At 37.7% G+C, this 19710-nt stretch overlaps 1 protein-coding gene across 11 annotated transcripts in view; it reads right to left on the minus strand.

The window, feature by feature from the left end:
• Positions 1–19710, minus strand: part of C2CD6 (C2 calcium dependent domain containing 6) — a 180905-nt gene that overhangs the window by 132812 nt on the left and 28383 nt on the right. For all 11 annotated transcript variants that reach the window (XR_008501194.1, XR_008501193.1, XM_054479124.1 and 8 more), the window contains exons 5-9: positions 16901–17023; positions 10130–10174; positions 9061–9129; positions 6812–6891; positions 611–754 (exon numbers count right to left, since the gene is read on the minus strand). Coding sequence is in view for 9 of the 11 variants with exons in the window: in XM_054479124.1 (XP_054335099.1) it covers positions 611–754; positions 6812–6891; positions 9061–9129; positions 10130–10174; positions 16901–17023 (461 nt within the window). In the remaining 2 variants the exon portion in view is untranslated. The remainder of the gene's footprint in view (positions 1–610; positions 755–6811; positions 6892–9060; positions 9130–10129; positions 10175–16900; positions 17024–19710) is intronic.

Raw genomic sequence — 19710 nt, forward strand, 5'->3', positions numbered from 1 at the left:
AAAGCATGAGACCTATGAAACACACTGGTGAACGAGGAGACAGCAAGAATTATGCTTTATCCCTCATAAATGAGTTTTCATCTCAACTAGGCACAATGAAATCCCAGCACTTTGGGAGGCTGAGACTGGAGGATCACTTGAGGCCAGGAGTTTGAGACCAGACTGGTCAACACAGCAAGACCTCGTCTCAAAAAAAAAAAAAAATAGCCAGATGTGGTGACGTGTGATGTGTCTGTAGTCCCTGCTTTTTGGGAGGCTGAGGCTGGAAGATTGCTTGAGCCCAAGAGTTTGGGGCTGCAGTGAGCATAATTGTGCCACTACACTCCAATCTGGGCCAAGCTGGGTGACAGAGTGAGACACTATTTCAAAAAATAAAAACAAGGGAGTTTTCACCTCTTTCTTTGGCATAACACTTTTTCAAACAAGTTACCTAAATTGGCAAGTAAAAATCAGAAATAATCTCCGAACCCATAAAACAATGGCACCATAATGAAAGTTTCTGAGCCTATAGCAAGCCTATGTCTCAAAGGGAGAAATTAATATATTATAGAAATAACACCTAAGATGAAAATTTTGAGCTCTTTTGAACTTTTTTTTTTTTTTTTTTTACCTTTCCCGGGGTTGTTGCTGAAGTTTTTCAAGTCGCACTACAGATGGCTGGTTGGAGGATTGCACAGCTGGAGTCCCAACAGTAACATTCAGGTCTGGGGATAAGAATGCTGGATATTCTACTGTCTGTGGCATAATAACTTTTCTGCAACATAATAATAAAGTGAAATATTGAAATTATACAAAAGTCCACTTCCAAAATCAGTGGCAGCTATCACTTTTGAACCCTTCTCTCTTTTACCTTTTAGCTCACCTAGCCACCTTGGGCCATTGAAGGCTAGCACTAGGAAAAAAGCCAAGAGCCAGAAATCCAGAGATAAGTGCTCTCTTGATTACACTTACTACTAAACTTAGATCACAGGCAGCAGGGATGGAAAAGGACAGAAGGGCCTGAAGTTCTAATGAGAAGTACAAAGTATTTGAGCCCAGACCTCTCTCCAAATCTTTAGACCCAAATCTCTATCTCTTTTTTTTAATTCCTTTTTTTTATTATTTAAGTTCTAGGGTATATGTGCACAATGTGCAGGTTTGTTACATATGTATACATGTGCCATGTTGGTGTGCTGCACCCATTAACTCGTCATTTACATTAGGTATATCTCCTAATGCTCTCCCTTCCCCCTCCCCCCACCCCTCGACAGGCCCCAGTGTGTGATGTTCCCCGTTCTGTGTCCAAGTGTTCTCATTGTTCAATTCCCACCTATGAGTGACAACATGCTGTGTTTGGTTTTTTTGTCCTTGCGATAGTTTGCTCAGAATGAAGGTTTCCAGCTTCATCCATGTCCCTGCAAAGGGCATGAACTCATCCTTTTTTACAGCTGCATAGTATTCCATGCTGTATATGTGCCACATTTTCTTAATCCAGTCTATCATTGATGGACATTTGGGTTGGTTCCAAGTCTTTGCTATTGTGAATAGTGCTGCAATAAACATACGTGTGCATGTGTCTTTACAGCAGCATGATTTATAATCCTTTGGGTATATACCCAGTAATGGGATGGCTGGGTCAAACGGTATTTCTAGTTCTAGATCCCTGAGGAATTGCCACACTGTCTTCCACAATGGTTGAACTAGTTTAATATTTTATTTTTAAAATCTATTAATTTTTTGGAATGTATTTTGTGCTAGGTGCAATGTTCATATGACTATGTATATTACCTCATTCACTTTTCACAGCAAGCCTATGAGATGAGAATTATTAGATCCTATTTTATATATAAGAAAGCTAGTGTTAGAAAGATTAAACAACTCCTCCCAAGGTCTTACAGCTGGTAAGTGGCAAAGCTAACATTTGAACACAGTCTCTTTGACGATAAAGTTTAGATTCTTAAACTCTATTCTATACTATGCATAGTGGTAAGCACCTTAAACTCAACATGTCCAAAATAGAACTCACTATTTTCCCCTTCTCCAGGTATGCTCTTTCCTAAGTGTTCCCTGGTTGAGGAAATAACAGCAACAAACGTATAGCCAGTGGTCCCTAAATGTGAACATCTTTTTTCCTCCTTTCCCCTTCTGTCATCTTCCATTTCCAGTCACTTCCTAATTACAGGAGATATAGCTAAACATTCTAAATATTTTACAAATTCATTTGTTCCTCTGTTCCATTATATTAGTCAGGGTCGTCCATAAAAAGAGAACCAATAGGATGTATATATACATAAATATATTTATGATAAGCAATTGGCTCATGTGATTATGGAGGCTGAGAAGTCCCAAGATCTGCAAAGTTAATCAGCAAGCTGGAGACCTAGGAGAGCCAAAAGTATAATTTTAGACTGAGTTCAAAGGCCTGAGAATCAGGAGAGCCAATAGTGTAGTTCCAGTCCAAAGGCTGGTAGGCTGGAGATCCAGAAGAGCTGATGTTTCAGTTTGAGTCCAAAGGCAGGGAAAAGTTAATGTCCCAGTTCAAAGATAGGCAGGAGGAATTCTCTCTTACCCCAGGGTGAGTCAATCTTTTTGTTTCATTCAACTTGTTGGATGAGGCCCACCCACACTAGGGAGAGCAACCTGCTTTACTCAGTGTGCCAGTTTAAAAGTGAATCTCATCATAAACACCCTCCTCTCAGAATAATTTTTGACCAATAGCTAGGTACCTTATGGCTGCCACTAACACATCATTAGATCTGTTGCATGATATGATCCAAATGGCAGAGCAGCTTGCATGGCAGCCTGGACCTGTTGCAGAGCCTTCTCTTGTTCTGGGCCCCACTCAAAACTGGCAGCTTTTTGAGCCATCCAGTAAATGGGCCAGAACAACACACCCAAAGGAGGAACAGATTACCTCCAAAATCCAAAGAGGCCCACCTGTGGTTATTTCTCCAGGTGTTGTATTTCTTTTTTGTTGTAGGAGAAGCCAGATGCAACAACCCATCCTTCACTGTATACAGGATATCACCACCCATACCATGGACCCCTAGAAATTTCACTGAGGTAGAAGGCCCTTGAATTTTTGTCATATTTATTTCCCACTCTTTGACACAAAGATGTCTTATCAGTAAGTCTAGAGTAGTTGCTACTTCTTGCTCACCAAGTCCAATCAGCACGTCATCAATAAAACGGACCAGTCTGCTATTTTGTGGAAGAAAAAGGCAATCAAGATCCCTGGGAACTAAATTGTAATGTAGGGCTAGAGAGCTGATATACCCCTAAGTTAGGACAGTGAAGGTGTATTGCTCACCTTGTCAGCCAAAAGCAAACTGCTCCTGATGGTCTTTATTAACAGGTATGGAGAAATAAGCATTTGCCAGATCTGTAGCTGCACACCAGATACCAGGGGATATGTTAATTTGCTCAAACAATGAAATCACATCTAGTATAGCAGCTGCAATTGAAGTTGTCACTTGGCTAAGCTCACAAGAATCCACTGTGTTTCTCTAATATCCATCTGTCTTCTTCACAGGCCAAATATGGGAGTTAAATGGAGATGTGGTGGGAATTGCCATTCCTGTGTTTTTCAGGTCCCTGATGGTGGCACTAATCTCTGCAGTTCCTCCATGCAGTATTGCTTTCGGTTCACTACTTTCATAGATGGAGGGAGTTCTATGGCATCTTCTTGGCCTTTCCCAAAATAAAAGCCTTCACTCCACAGATCAGGAAACCAATGATTCTGCCAGCTACTGAGAATATCTATTCCAATTATGCATCCCAGAACCAGGGAAATAACCACTGGATATGTTCAGGGACCCACAGAGCCAACTGTGAGATGGACCTTAGCCAAAACTCTACTGATCAGTTGAGCTCCATAAGTCCTTACTCTGATTGATGGACCACAGTGACATTCAGAGTGTTAGTTCAGAGACAGTGTCTAGTAGTCCCCAAAAGCTCTGATTGTTCCCTTCTCCCCAGTGCACAAATACCATGGTAAAAGGCCATAGGTCCCTTTGGGGAAGGCTGGGAGAAATACTAACAGCATAAATTTTTGGAAGTATACTAGGGTCCTTCCTTGAAGGACCTCCCTTTCATTAAAGGAGTTCTGAGTCTGTAAAGTAGCTCAAGTCTGGGAATTGATTGAGAGGCCATGACTCTGTTTTTATGATGCAGGTTAGACTTTTGTTCCCTTGACCTAGAACTTTTCTGCTTATACAGATCAGATTAGAATTTAGTAGGCTTCCTATCTACTCATGTCTAGGAACACATGATCAGACAGCCAACACCATAGGTTTGCACTAGCAAGACTATTCTGATTGCTTCTTTGATTCTACTGTACATTATGGTAACCATGCCCACCTTGCCTTTGGTAGTTGAGTATCTTCACTTGGTTTCTGCCACCCTGGGACCCAATTACTTCCATTGCATTTAAGTTTCCCAATTCAGTGACTGCAGATGCCACTGTAAAGTCTGGCCCACAGGGAAGAGCAATCACAGAGCTCTCCAAGGATGCCAGGGTACCCTTCACAAACTCATTTCTCATAGTCATGGTAAAACGTGCGTCTTCTGGACCCTCCCAGGATGGGTGAGTCAATTTTAAATGGCAAGTCCACTCTAACATAACTTCTCTGAGCCTCTAAAACCCTTCCTCTACATTAATTGAGCATTTCTAACTAATTCACTGTGAGCCATCTTTTGGTTCCTTTTTCAGTCATTCAAGTAAACAAGCTATGAGAGCCCTTTCTAACTCCCCAAGCTACAGCATTAAATGCAAAAATGTCTGCTTAGGCCAGCTGCAGTGGCTCACACCTGCAATCCCAGCACTTTCGGAGTCTGAAGTGGTGGATCGCTTGAGCGCAGGAGTTCGAGACCAGCCTGGGCAACATGGCAAAACCCTGTCTCTACAAAAAAATACAAAAATTAGCCAAACGTGGTAACAAATGCCTGTATTTCCAGCTACTTGGGAGGCTGAGGAGGGAGGATTGATTGAGCCTCAAGAGGTCAAGGCTGCAGTGAGCCATGATCTGTTGCCTGGGCAACAGAACAAGGTCCTGTCTCCAAAAAAATAAATAAATAAAAATAATCTCTGTTTAGTAAGTCCATATCACTAAACTCAGCCTGATCCAACTTTATTTTCCTTCCACCATCATCCCCTGCCCTTAATATCCATCCCTATACATGTTCTCCAGATTTCTGTCTATATAAATTTAAAAACTCAAATAGTTCTTTTGGAGTATATATGGAGTATATTCCTGAGAACCCAAAGGAGTAAAATTTGATCACATTTGAGAAGCATAAACCTACAATGATGATGATGGTAATGAAAAATATTTATTAATTTTATAAATAGGTAACAACTAATTAGGCATTTTGCTATTTGCTCCCATGTTCTAAGTACTTTACATGTAACTTATTTAATCATCATAGTAACTCAATTGGGTAGTTTTAATTTTTATCCCATTCAACAAATGAAGCATAAAGAGCCTAAGAGTAACTTGCCCAAGGTCATATAGGATGTGAGCCCATGCAGTCTGGCTCTAGGGCCTGAACTCTCAATCACCGTATCTTGCCCCTGCCAACTCCTCTAGCTCATCCCTCATTGCTCTCCTCCTTGCTCCTAATCTCTTAGCCACTCTCAACTAAAGACTGTTCTCTAACATAACAGAGCCTCTTACGGCTCCCTGCTTTTACTTCTGTGCCCTATCAAGAGAATGTGTCCCCTCACTCCTCCAAAATCAGCCAGATGCACTACTACCACTTTTACAAGTCTCACTCCAAGCACTTTCTTTTGTGGAGCCTTACTTGATCATTCTTTCCTCCCCAACTTCCCTGACAAGAATTAGAAGCTCCTTGGCGTCCCACAGTTCTTTATGTTTGGCTCTTGAAGGGCTTTTATTACATTTGCATCATCATAGTAATTATTTTTTATATTACTTTGCATTAAACCATGAGCTACTCAAGGGCAAGGAGAAGGCCTCACATGTCTTTGTATTTGCCATGACTTGGGGATATAGCAGACATTCAATCAATGTTTATTTAATCAATGTATGAAGAAGAAAGGTAAACAAAAGAAAAAGTTAAGCTTTACTATTTCAACAAATCACCAATATCAAATAGATAAAGTATTTTAATGATAATATCCAGTGTTGGTGAGACTACAGGAAAATAAGCACTTCAGAACAGAATTTCCCATTCAACACCTAATTCCCTCAATCCCATTTCAGCTTTTTTCCGTTTCTTATTCTTGGATAACACTATAGATTAAATTTCTTTCTCAGGTGCTCATTTTTCTATAATCTATTTTTATTGTTGAAATTTCAAGATTGATTAGCATACTATATTTTAAGTTACTTTTGGTTTGCTAATGACATTTGTTTTACCATAGACTTTTTACAGATGATTTTGTAGCAATTGGAGTGGTGTGGAGGTAAGGGTAACATTACTATACTGCAGAGCAGAAAACTGATAACTATCAGACAGTCTGATGTTAAGTCTCTCACCTCTTTTCCCAAAAGGGGTATCTCCTTGGCCTGCTTTCCTTATTAAGCTACTCCTCCCTTCCCTCCTTCAGCCATGAACTTGGCACTCCTTCTCTTCTTTTATCTCCACACGTCCTCAACTCCTCTATCCAGGGCTATACCCAGAAATTCAAAATTTCTTCCTGTTATTAAGCAAAACAATTCACTACTCTCTTCACCTCAGAGTCTACCCCATCCTGGCCATGTCCTGGGGACTTCTTAAAATAACTCCACCAAAATGCTCCACCAAATGGATTAAAATTGTTTTAAATGCCACATGATCTGACCATATTAATGAGACTTAAAACACTTACGTCACGGGATCTGTTCTTTCTGGAGGTGGTGCAAGATTCATAAACATGGATGGTTCAGTAATTTTCTGAAGAGGTTTTAACTGAAAAAAATGTAAGTGTATTTTAGCACTGTTTAGTTACAATTAAAACTCACTAATTGTAATACCATACCATATTGATACCATAATGCTATGAATACCCCAGGACTATGAATTAGGCCTTAAATGAGACATGTACGGAAATAAGGAATTAAGAGAGGAAAGAAGACACTAACATTTATTGGGTACTAAATATTTGCCAAGCATTTTATTATACTTTTAATCTTATTTAACCATCTCAATAAACCTATACGGTAAGTAACTAAGCATATTCTACAGATGATACTGAAGATCAGTAATTTGTTCAAGGCTACACAGTAGGCAAGAGTAAGGACTTGAATGTAGCTTTATCTGCCCCCAATGTAGTGCTCTGTTTACAGTATCACGATAGGTTAAGTAGGGGACAATATCACTGAAAAGTTCACAGACATGAAATCAAGTTTTTATTTTGAACTTTTATTATATATCCCATTCTTTTCCATACAATTCCTCTGTTCCTGGTTTTTAGTAGATTCCACCTACATAAAATAATACTTGCCCAGTTTTATCTGAAAAGAATACCTCTCCTTAAAAATGGCTATTACTACATATTATACTTATGTTCAGACACAAAACCTACCTCTGGAGTTGGTGCTCATAAGCTATAACTGTCACAAAAGGAGTAAACAATTAGGGGTCCCTATAAGGCCTAATTATGATAAGAAATTTAAAAAATAACAGAAGAAAAAGTAAAAAATCAAAGCAGAGAAGGGAAAGAAAAAGCTTGTTCCTTGTGGCTTTCATCTGTATATTACTTCTGATTCAAAATGTATTAAACATCATTATAATATAATATAGGCACAATTTTAAAACATATTACAGAGATTTCTCAGTTAACACAGCGGTAGACTTGTTTAATAAGGCTGATGTCTTCACTTTCAATTCCTAATTTAAAAAGACCCAAAACTTTAGAAAGGAAAAACTGAAAGTGAAAAATGATATGCAAATAAAGGTCATTTCCCCTATATAACAGCAGCACTAAGAGGACTGCATTTTGAATACCACAAAACTGGTGACACCCAGGAATATTAAGAGTTCTTTCAATACTTGATGAGAGTATATATTGGTACAACTTTCCTAGAATAATTCCTTGAAAAGGTCATTGTTTTGGACAAGAATTTCCTTTCTAGGAATCTGGCCTAAGGATATCATGAAAGAAAAGGATATAAGTTAGTACATAAAAGTATTTGTGGCAATGTGGACCTATGGTAGTCAATTTAAAGGACGAAGTCAAAACTAGGAAGATATCTTCTTTGGGTTTATTACTCTCTTGATGAATCAAGGAGAGTTCAAATAACACCAGATGTTGAAATAACTGGAGGAAACGACCATATGAGTACAAAATATTATCTGAATTAGATCAATTACTCCATTTTGTTTTCTCAGAGCAGGATCTCACTATATCGCCCAGGCTGACTCAAGTGATCCTCCTGCTTCAGCCTCCAGAGTAGCTAGGATTACAGGTGTGAGCCACCAGGCCAGGCAATTACTCAATTTTTAATAACTATTTTTAGATGCAGAAATCCACACTGATTTCTTGAATACTTGTGTTTCAAATTACATCAATATGTATGTGTACACACAAATACAAGCAAGTTTTATTTTATTTTTTTTGAGACAGAGTCTCACTCTATCGCCCAGGCTGGAGTGCCGTGGTACGATCTCGGCTCACTACAACTCCCGCCTCTCTCCTGCCCCAGCCTCCTGAGTAGCTGGGATTACAGGCATGTGCCACCATGCCTGGATAATTTTTGTATTTTTAGTAGAGATGGGGTTTCACCATGTTGGCCAGGCTGGTCTCGAACTCCCAGCCTCAGGTGATTCACCCACCTCGGCCTCCCAAAGTGTTGGGATTATGGGTGTGAGCCACCACACCTAGCCTAAAATCAAGTTTTATAATGAAGACATTTTGAATAAAATATCATTGCTTTAAAATGTATAAACAAATCATAGTAAAGTCTCATCTTTCTTGAGGCTGAAGAGAAGCCCACACACCTCAAATTCGGGAGGTAAAGAAGCATCTTTTAAAAATATTTATTTTAAACAATTGTTCAAACTGAAATAGAGCCTCAGAAGAGGATGATTTGACTGAAGAGTTACAACAGAATAATCTTTTAAAAGAGGGGAACTAACCTGATGTGAAAATCCGTAACCAAAGTTTCCATAGGAGAACATAAATTCCACCTCCAGCCTGCAGACAAACTAAACATGTGATAAATTTTATTGTTTGATCAGGATGATATTTTAATGGAGAAGGGACAAAAACTGATATTTTTACTTTACAAATCTATAAGTTAGAAAAGCCAAAATATGAATCTCCTGATTTTAAAAAAGCATTTACACAAGGAACTCCTACAGAAGAATTTATTGAGTTCCTGAAATGTTAAAACCTTTCATGTTAAAGTTAAGTAGTATTATACAATTAAAACACGGAAAATATCAACTTCTAATTGTTACTAGGATTACACTGAGATGCTGACATACATATATACGTGTGATTCATACATGTGTATGAATATACAAATATACATTCATGTATGTATATTTTTAATTATTTACTCACACTCCTCTCACCTCCAGTCCCAGTTTCAGATAAAATTTTGATTTAGACAAGTGATTTCACTTCTGTGAAACCCAGGTTGATAAAGGAGGGCATGAGAGGTAATAAAGTCAAGTGTCCATCATTCTGTTTTTTATGTTCCTGGCCCCTGTTTTGGCCACTGGCAGCAAAAGCCTCTCTGAATAGAAAGATCAATTAATCCAACTACTAATTTTAAGCACTTAAAAAGAAATTAAATTAAGAACTGCAAACAACTCTTTAGAAACTCTCCAGAGAGAAAAATAATACTTCCTCAATTTAGCAAGTGAGGCTCCTGAGGCTATGCAGTCAAGGCAGCAGCCAGAGGCATTCTACTCTCTTACCCAATGATTTCTAATTTTCTTTATCACCATTTAGCTAAAAAAAAAAAAAAAAAAGAAGAAGAGGAAGAAGAGGAGGAGGAGGAGAAGGAGGAGGAGATTTTTGTTAGTTAATATTGTGCTTTCTATTTCATACATTTCTACTATTTCAAACAGTGACTGGTACAGTAACTAAAAGAATAAAAACATGTAGGCTACAAATAATATCAGAGTAAAGTTACATGAAATGTTAAGAATATATTACATGCACATAAAACTTAGGAAGTTTCAGTAAAGTCCTTACTATGTTTCTGTGCAACACTTGGACCTCTTCAATGAAGCACCCTTTCTAGAAAAAAAAATAACAATTTTAAATATAGAATTACCCAGGTATTTCCCCATATATTATCTAAACCAAGGGTCCCCAACCCCTAGGCCATGGACTGGTACTGGTCCATGGCCCATTAGGAACTGGGCTGCACAGCAGGAAATGAGTGGTGGACAAGCGAGCAAAGCTTCATCTGTATTTACAGCCACTTCCCATCACTCACATTACTGCCTGAGCTTCACCTCCTGCCAGATCAGTGGGGGCATTAGATTCTCATAGGAGCACAAAACCTATTGTGAACTATGCACGCAAGGGATCTAGGTTGCATGCTCCTTATGAGAATCTAATGCCTGATTATCTGTCACTGTCTCCCATCATCCCCAGATGGGACTGTCTAGTTGCAGGAAACCAAGCTCAGGGCTCCCACTGATTCTATGTTCTGGTGAGTTGTATAATTATTTCATTATATATTACAATGTAATAATAATAGAAATAAAGTGCACAATAAATGTAATGCACTTGAACCATCTCCACCCACCCTCCCCATGCTGGTCTGTGGAAAAATTTGCTTCCACAAAACCAGTCCCTGGTGCCAAAAAGGTTGGGGACCAATGACCTAAACCACAAATCAGGTAATAATTTTTCAAATGCACATATGAACCTAATAGCCAAAGTACAAACATAAGGAATGTTCAAAAGACGAAAATAAAAATTCCAAGTTCAAGTAACAGAAATAAATGTATTTTTATTATGTTGTAGACAAAAATGTTCCTGCTAAGTTACAGTTCCCCTTTTTGAAAGTCTTAAAGGAACTGCCATGTCCACATTGTTTTTGAGGGTGTATCGAGCATCCTTGCCATAACTAACTCCATCTTAGAAAAAGACTCTATTTTATATTTCGTAGGGCACTTTGCCAACAAGGATAAGATGTTTTGTTTAAGGCACAAATAAAAAAATAAAGACTATGTTCAACCAGATAAGGACAGAAACAAGCATACTCTTCCACTATCTGTTTTCAGCAGAGGACTCTGTGACTGTAAAAGATTAGGCTTCCAGCACCTCGAAACAGCTATCTTAACTGACACCATCTTACAGTCACTTGCGATAAGAACTTGACTTCTGCCACTGAACGTTCTGCAACCTCAGACTCTTCCTTGCAAGACCAATAGACCGCCCAGCCCAGACGAGGGCTCCTTTTGTCTTCTTTGCTCCCCATAGGCCGGTTCGTTAACCTTTTCTCCTATTTCTTTTTCCTCTTGATATTAAATGCTACTTTGTTGTGGAATGTAATGTTTACATATTAAGTGTACTATTATGTATGTTTGCAATATTGACTGACTTGTGGAGTGGCTTGAGCCTGTGTGCCCACGGCATGCGGAGTGAATGGGAGGTACTAAGGAGAACTGGCTCCTTGGGTACTCCATGTAGCTTGTGGCTTTTGTGATTGAAATAGCATTAATAAAAGCCTGACATTGTGGAAAGACACAAACATGCATGGGCCTGGTTACCTCTAACCTTGCACCCTCCTAAGAAAGGGGTTACTTAAACATAATTCTACATGATAAGCTGAGTCCTGATAGGACTGAGTACTTCTCTCATCTCTCAGGGATGGCTGGATCTTTTAAACCACGTTAACCTTTGGTATCCTTGCTCAATATCTATAGTCATGTCTGCTGTAATGAGTAGGTCTACAATTTTCCAGAAACTTTTTGAGTGCCAAAATGACACCAGAAGTAAAAAAAACTCCATACTTGGCCTATGTGACAAGTCACAATCAATATACAATGAAGACTTTGTTTCATGCACAAAATTATTTAAAATATTGTATAAAATTACCACCAGCCTATGTGTACAAGATGTATATGAAACATAAATGAATTTCATGTTTAGACTTGGATCCCATCCCCAAACTATCTCATTATGTATATGCAAATATTCCAAAAAAAAAAAATTAGAAGTTCAAAATGCCTCTGGTCCCAGGCTTTTTCAGATAAGTGATATTTAACCCGTACAGACATTCTGGAAAATACTATGGGTGTTCCTCAAAAAATTAAAAATATCATTACTATATGATCCAGCAATCCCACTTCTGAGTATACATTTAAAGGGATTGAAATCAGTATGTCAAAAAGATATCTGCACTCATGTCACCACGACAGCCAAGATATGGAAGCAACCTAGTGTCCATCACCAAATGAACAGATGAATATGTGCTGTATATATATACATGCAATGGAATACTATATACATGCATGTATATATATACATGCAATGGAATACTATATACATGCATGTATATATCTACATGCAATGGAATACTATATACATGCATGTATATATATACTTGCAATGGAATACTATGCAGCTTTAAAATAAAAGGAAATTCTGTCATTTGTGACATGGATGAAACTGGAGAATTTTATGCTAAGTGAAATGAGCCAGGCACAGAAAGACAAACACTGTATGATTTCACCTACCTGTGGAACCTAAAGAAGTCAATCTCATAGAAACAGTAGAAAGGTGGCTACCAGAGCCTGGGGAGCAGGGGTAGGAACGGAGAAAGGGAAGATGTGTATAAAGTTAGACTGGAGGAGGAGGTTCTAGTGATCTACTGCACTGCCTGGTTAATAGTAACGTATTGTATATTTCAAAATTGCTGAATAAAATAGATTTTCATCATCCTCATTATAAAAAAAGTTGGTGAGGTGATGGAAATATTAATTGGTTTGATTGAATCTTTTTCAGTGTAAACATCACATTGTAACCCATAAATATATACAGTATTTATCAATTAAAAATAAATAATCAGCTAAAAAATTAATTTATGGGCAGAGGAATACACCCATATGGAATTGTATGCAGCAGCAAAAAATTAACACTAGCTAAGTGTATTAATAGTAGAAACATACTATATTTAGAAATATAAAATAATATTTCTATAATCATACATAAGTAGTAAAGCTATGAAAAATAAGGGAATAATAAATACAAAGTTTTGGATAATCATTTTTTCTTGAGGGAGAGGGAGGAGAGAGAAGATGGCATCAAGCAGCAACATAAAGACTTGAACTCTATTTTTATTATAATAAAACAGAGAAAATGCAAAAATCTTGCATTATAAAAGTCCTTTAGACCTTATTTTCTCCCTATGCTATATGCTGTGGTTGTCATATGCCTTACCTCTCCAAACATTATAAACCACACAGATCATGTTATAATTTGTACTTTAAATAGTCACACAAATTTTAAAGAAAGTAATAAGAAAACAATAGTCTTTCCTCTAGCACCTCCATTCTGCTGTTGAGCCCATTCAGCAAATTTTTAATTTCAGATATTTTACTTTTCAGTTCCAGAATATGCATTGGGTCTTTTTATATTTTCTATTTTTCTGTTTATGTTTATAAGAAAGAAAGAATTGGAAAGAAACTCTGAACAATGAAATGTTAGAATTGTGGAATGATGGGTGATTTCTGAATTTTAAAAAATTTACCTTTGTATTTTAAAATATTAGCATATTATTCATGATCTTATAAAAATAAATATTGAAAAGTTTGCATATATGCTTCTAGTCTAACTATCTAAGTTTCTACATTTTCTTCAACAAAAATTAACTAATAAGTAATGTCACATTTTTTGATGCCTAAATTGCCATACAGTCAAAGGAACTTTAGTCATTTCCAAAGATCTTCTCCCAAAATATTTTTGAGAATCTCTGGTTGCTTACACTTATTCATTACTCCATATGTTTATCCTTCTTCATCTCTTTCTATGTATTAGAAATTTATCTGATTTAACAGTATGCCATTTTTTAAAATCTCTGTGTGTATAGAGATATGTTTGCTGATGTATTTATAAGTTGCAATCATCATTACTCTTCACTCCCAATGTTTACCTTGGATACTGTAAAAATAAGAATATTCATACATATATATCCACAATATCAGTATTATACCCAAGAAAATTAACAATTCTAGAATTTTTTCTAATATTCAGTAAATATTTATTAAATTTTCCTAATTGTCCCAAGAATGTCTTTTATTTATGTTTATGTTTTATTTTTTTGAGACAGGGTCTCACTCTGTTGCCCAGGCTGGGGTACAGTGGTGCAATCATGGCTCACTGCAGCCTCGACCTCACTGGGCTCAGGTGATTCTCCTGCCTCAGCCCCCCATGTAGCTGGGACTACAGGCAGGTGTCACCATGCCTGGCTAATTTTTTGTGGGTGTTTTTTTGTGGGTTTTGTTTTTGTTTTGTTTCGTTTTGTTTTTAGAGAAACGGTTTCACCATGTTCCCCAAGCTGGTCTCAAACTCCTGGGCTCAAGCAGTCCACCTCCCTCAGCCTCCCAAAGTCCTGGAATCACAGGTGTGAACCACCATGCCTGGCTCCCAAGAGTCTTTTATAACTTTTTCGAATCTGTATTCAGTCAAATTTGTTGTATCTCTTTAAATCTAGAACAGTTCCTTCCATCTTTGGTGCGTTTTGGTTTGTTTTTTTTTTTTTAATGACCACAGCTATTTAAAGAATCTACACTGGTATGTCGCATTTCTGTACTTATCTTAAGGTATTGTTTAACTTTTTCCCTACTCACTAAATTCTCGTAAACTTGAAGTTAGTTCTACACTCAGCTTGATTAGATTTGGGTTAAACTTCTTTCTTTTTTTTTTTTTTTTTTGAGACAGGGTCTTGCTCTGTCACCCAGGCTGGAGTGCAGTAGCACAATCATAGCTCACTGCAGTCTCGAACTCCTGGGCTCAATCGATCCTTCTGCCTCAACCTCCCAAGTCACTTGGACTACAGGCACATGCTACCACACCTGGCTAATTCTATGTGTGTAGAGACAGGGTCTTGCTGTGTTGCCAGACTGGTCTCCAACTCCTGGCCTCAACAACTCTCCCACCTTAGTCTCCCAAAGTGCTAGGATTACAGGCCTGAGCCACCGCACCCAGCCAGGTTAAACATTTTTGATGATGATAAGTCATAGATAATACTGTGTACTTCACATTGTATCACTACAGGAAGTACATGATGTTAAGTTATCCACAATTCATTATGCTAAATTCGAGCTCTTGGTTAAAGTGGCAACTACCACATCTCTCTATTGTAGAGGAACATTTCCCCTGTGCTATTACTATGGCACCATGCGAATATCTTGCTTCCCGATAACCTTTTACCTAATGGTTTTTAGTGCCATTGCTAAATATTGACTGAATTAATCATTATTCATTATAAAGAGTTGCAAAAACAATAATTTGTAATTCTTTCATTACTTCCACATTCATAAACTGGTATTCTTTTGTTTTAAAATTTTCCTTTTTCTTCTTATGCCACCTCTTTTCTTCTCTTTTTTGAAGATCACCAAGGAGTCACGAATTTTCCTTTATTCAGAATGTTGCAATAATCTATGTTCAAGTTATTCTGAAGTTGGCCAATAGGAGTCCCTGCAATCTGGCTGTTGACATAACCCCATTAGTCTTTGAAGACTTCCTTGCTGTATGTAACAAAAAATATTCCTGAAAATACTTTAGATTGTTTATACTTATTCACCAATCAATAAGTTATTGACTCTGAGTTCAACACAACCACAAAAAGAGCTGCTGGAAAGTGAAAAGGACTCCTAGAAAGGAGAAAACAAGAGGGAAGCAACCATAAAATCTGTATATAAACTCTGCCCAAATCTTTGGCTAACCTCTAAAAGACACATGCACAAGGAAATCTGTAAGCAGCCCAGCTAAGGAAGAAAGAACTAAACCAAAATTTGTATTGCCAACTAAGAGACAGAGTTTGCAGGTTCAGTCATGTCTTAAGACATTTCAGAAACATAATAAAACGTGTTTTACTCTATTTAGCCATTGTACAATGTATACATATATCAAAACATCATTCTGTACATGATAAATATATGCAACTTTGATTTGCAAATTTAAATAGCCAGGCACAGTGGCTCAGGCCTGTAATCCCAACATTTTGGGAGGCTGAGGTGGGCAGATTATTTGAGCTCAGGAGTATGAGACCAGCCTGGGCAACACAGCAAAACCCTGTTTCTACTAAAAACACAAAAAGTAGTCAGGTGCAGTGGCATGTACCTGCAGTCCCAGATAGTGGGGAGGCTGAGGCAGGAGAATCGCTTGAGCCAGGGAGGTAGAGTTTGCAGTGGGCCAAGAAAATTTATTTTCCAGAAAGTTAGTTAGTGATACAACCTAAAAGTCTAAGTGTAGGTTTTTTGTTTACTTAATTTCATATATATATATATATATATCCGATATATATATATTTTTTTGACATGGAGTATTGCTTTTGTTGCCCAGGCTGGAGTGCAATGGTGTGATCTCAGCTCACCGCAACCTCCACCTCCCGGGTTCAAGCAATTCTCCTGCCTTAGCCTCCCAAGTAGCTGGGATTACAGGCATGCACCACCATGCCTGGCTAATTTTGTATTTTTAGTAGAGATGGGGTTTCTCCATGTTGGTCAGGCTGGTCTTGAACTCCCGACCTCAGTTGATCTGCCCGCCTTGGCCTCCCAAAGTGCTGGGATTACAAGCTGGAAAATAAATTTTTAAAAACATTATGCTATTATAAGCCAACTCTTTGAAAAAATATATAGCCAAAGGGAGATTTTATTTCTTAAGCACATGAATTTGAAGGCGGACAATAAACAAAAAAAGCCCATCGAGTATAATAAATCACAACAAACTGGACAACCAACTGGCAACATGATACCAAGGTGAAGAAAATCATTTTATACATACCTGAATTACTTCATAAAGATGTATCTGAACACTCCCTAACAAGAAAGCACGTTTTTCTCTATTGTCATACTGTATGAGTTCCAATAAAATATTATTCCGCTCATCATCATAACGTCTAGGAACCTCAATATCAAAATACATAAGAAAAAAAGAATTAAATTTGAGCCTAAATATTTCTGAACACATACATCCAATATACTATTACATTATTTGCATATCTAGTGATTCATTTTTGTATGTCATTAACTTTATAACTTTCAAGCCCACAGTCACATATATACTAATATCAACAAAATGAAGATCTTGCTTATATCTAACGTCAATTATCATCTTTTGGAAACACGCATTACCTACATTCTCTTTTTAACACTACACAAAAGTTCACCCTGAATACTCTATTGAAACTACATTATCAAAGATAATCAACTACCCAATACGAAATCCAAATAATCCAGATAATCCAAATACAGGTTATCCAAATATCCAACACTAAAAAATATCTAATATCCTTTTCAGTCTCTGTTCTTTAACTTTTTGACAAAATGTATACCATTTCCTGAACTTGAAACTCTCTCCCAACCCTGAGCTCTGGAGCACAGTACCATTATTATGTAACCTTTAATATCTGTACACTCCATTGCTAATTAGAAAAAAAGTCATGCCTCCCCACTCCTAAGAATCCAGGTGCCTTCCTGCGGTGTCTCTCCTGATGGTTGACATCAGAGCCGATATCAGCCTTCTTAAAGTTATGTTCGTGACTGTCTTTCCCTGAGAAATGAGAAAAAGGAATGCAAGCCCTGTGTGCCAGCAGACTAGTTAAGAGGGCAGGCTCCGTTTTTCAACAATTTGGCATCTTGATTATTGGAAACAGTAGAAAACTACAAATGCTCAATAAAATATTTAAAATACCATTTTAAAAGCAAAACAGGGTTAATAAAATGGTGAGAAGTAATCATATAAAACTCCAAGTATTGACAGACACTCAGAGAAGTAAACTAGACCCTGAAGTTACATTTGCCCTCAGGGCACTTCCCAATCAGGTGACCTAAAACTGCAGTTTGTATGGTCTTGGAAGGCAAAGAAGAGAGAAGACAAGACATGATACATTTAACAGAGGGTCCTTCCCCAACCATCCTCCCAGAAAGCTGAAAACCCAAAGGGCTATGGCTTCAGTGAATGGAGAACCCCTTCTCCCATCACATCTATAGAAGGCTGCAAGGAAAGTTGTACTGCTGAGTAGAATGGAGTGTGGGGTCCCTAATAAGCTATAAACAAAAACCAGTTCAGTGAAATTACAGCCTAAAGTCACAGTCGCTGAATCTTATAAAAAATTTCAAGCCAGATACTTAAAATGGTTTACATGGTAAACATTATATTATGTATATTTTGTCATAACATAAACAAATAAACAGGACGACTTAAATTTTAAAAAATATCTCAAGTGGAATTTAGTTGAAAATGGTCCCAAACTGGTAGTGGGCTCGGTTGCCTTAGAAGAAACAAATCTTGCGTAGAGCTACTACTTTCATCCTAGACCTCAAAGAAGTTCCACAAATAATTTTCCAAGGAAAATGAGCAGTTAACAGTCAAAAATAACTCAGTCAGCATGGAAACAAAGCGCCACAAATGAGAAGAGCAAAAATAGACCCCAAAAAAAGTTAACTATGGGAATTTTTAAGATCTATGTTTACTATCTTTAAAGGAACAAAAACCAAACTGAAAATATACTCCTGGCACAGGAAACTTTAAAAATGATTTAACAAACCTAAACAAGGAACAACTTGTAGAAATGAAAACTAAAACAATTGAATAAAAACACTATATGAACTCAACCACAAATCTGATGCAGCTTTGGAGAATTAACGAACTAGAATTAAGGAATCCCAGCACTTTGGGAGGCCAAGGCAGGTGAATTGCTTCAGCCCAGGAGTTTGATACTAGCCTCGGCAACATGGCAAAACCCCATCTCCACAAAAAATTACAAAAAGTAGCCAAGCATGGTAGTGCACATCTTTAGTTCCAGCTACTCAGGAGGCTGAGACAGGAGGATCACTTGAACTCAGAAGGTTGAGGCTGCAGTGAGCCATGATCATGCCACTGCATTCCAGTGTGGGTGACAGAGGGAGACCCTGTCTCAATAAAACTGATAATAATAAAATAAAATAAAGATCAGAAGAATTACCTGGAATGCAGGGCAGAGAGACAAAGTGATGAAAAATATTTTTTATAGGTTAAAAGACATGGAAGATAATGTAAGAATACCTAACGTAAGTTAACCAGAGTCCAAGGAAAGGAAATAAAGGATTAAGAAAATGGAGCAGAGAAGCACTATTTTAAGAAATATTAGCTAGCCAGGCATGGTGACTCATGCCTGTAATCCCAGCACTTTGGGAGGCCGAGGTGGGTGAATCACAAGGTCAGGAGTTCGAGACCAGCCTGACCAACATGGTGAAACCCCATCTTTTCTAAAAATACAAAATTTAGCCGGGTATGGTGTCACGCGCCTGTAATCCCAGCTACTCAGGAGGCTGAGGCAGGAGAATCGCTTGAACCCGGGAGGCAGAGGTTGCAGTGAGCCAAGATCGTGCCACTGCACTCCAGCCTGGGTGACAGAGCAAGACTCTGTCTCAAAAAAAAAAAAAAAAAAAGAAAGAAATATTAGCTAATAATTTTTCATAACTAATGAACATCAACAATCCAGGTTAAGCAGCCAATAAATCCCAACATAATATACAGAAACCCAAATACAAACACATCAGAGTGAAATTAGAAGAAAAAAATATATAACACACACAGAAAGAGGAAGATAC

Source organism: Pongo pygmaeus, chromosome 11, assembly GCF_028885625.2.
Source record: "Pongo pygmaeus isolate AG05252 chromosome 11, NHGRI_mPonPyg2-v2.0_pri, whole genome shotgun sequence".
Lineage (NCBI taxonomy): Eukaryota > Metazoa > Chordata > Mammalia > Primates > Hominidae > Pongo > Pongo pygmaeus.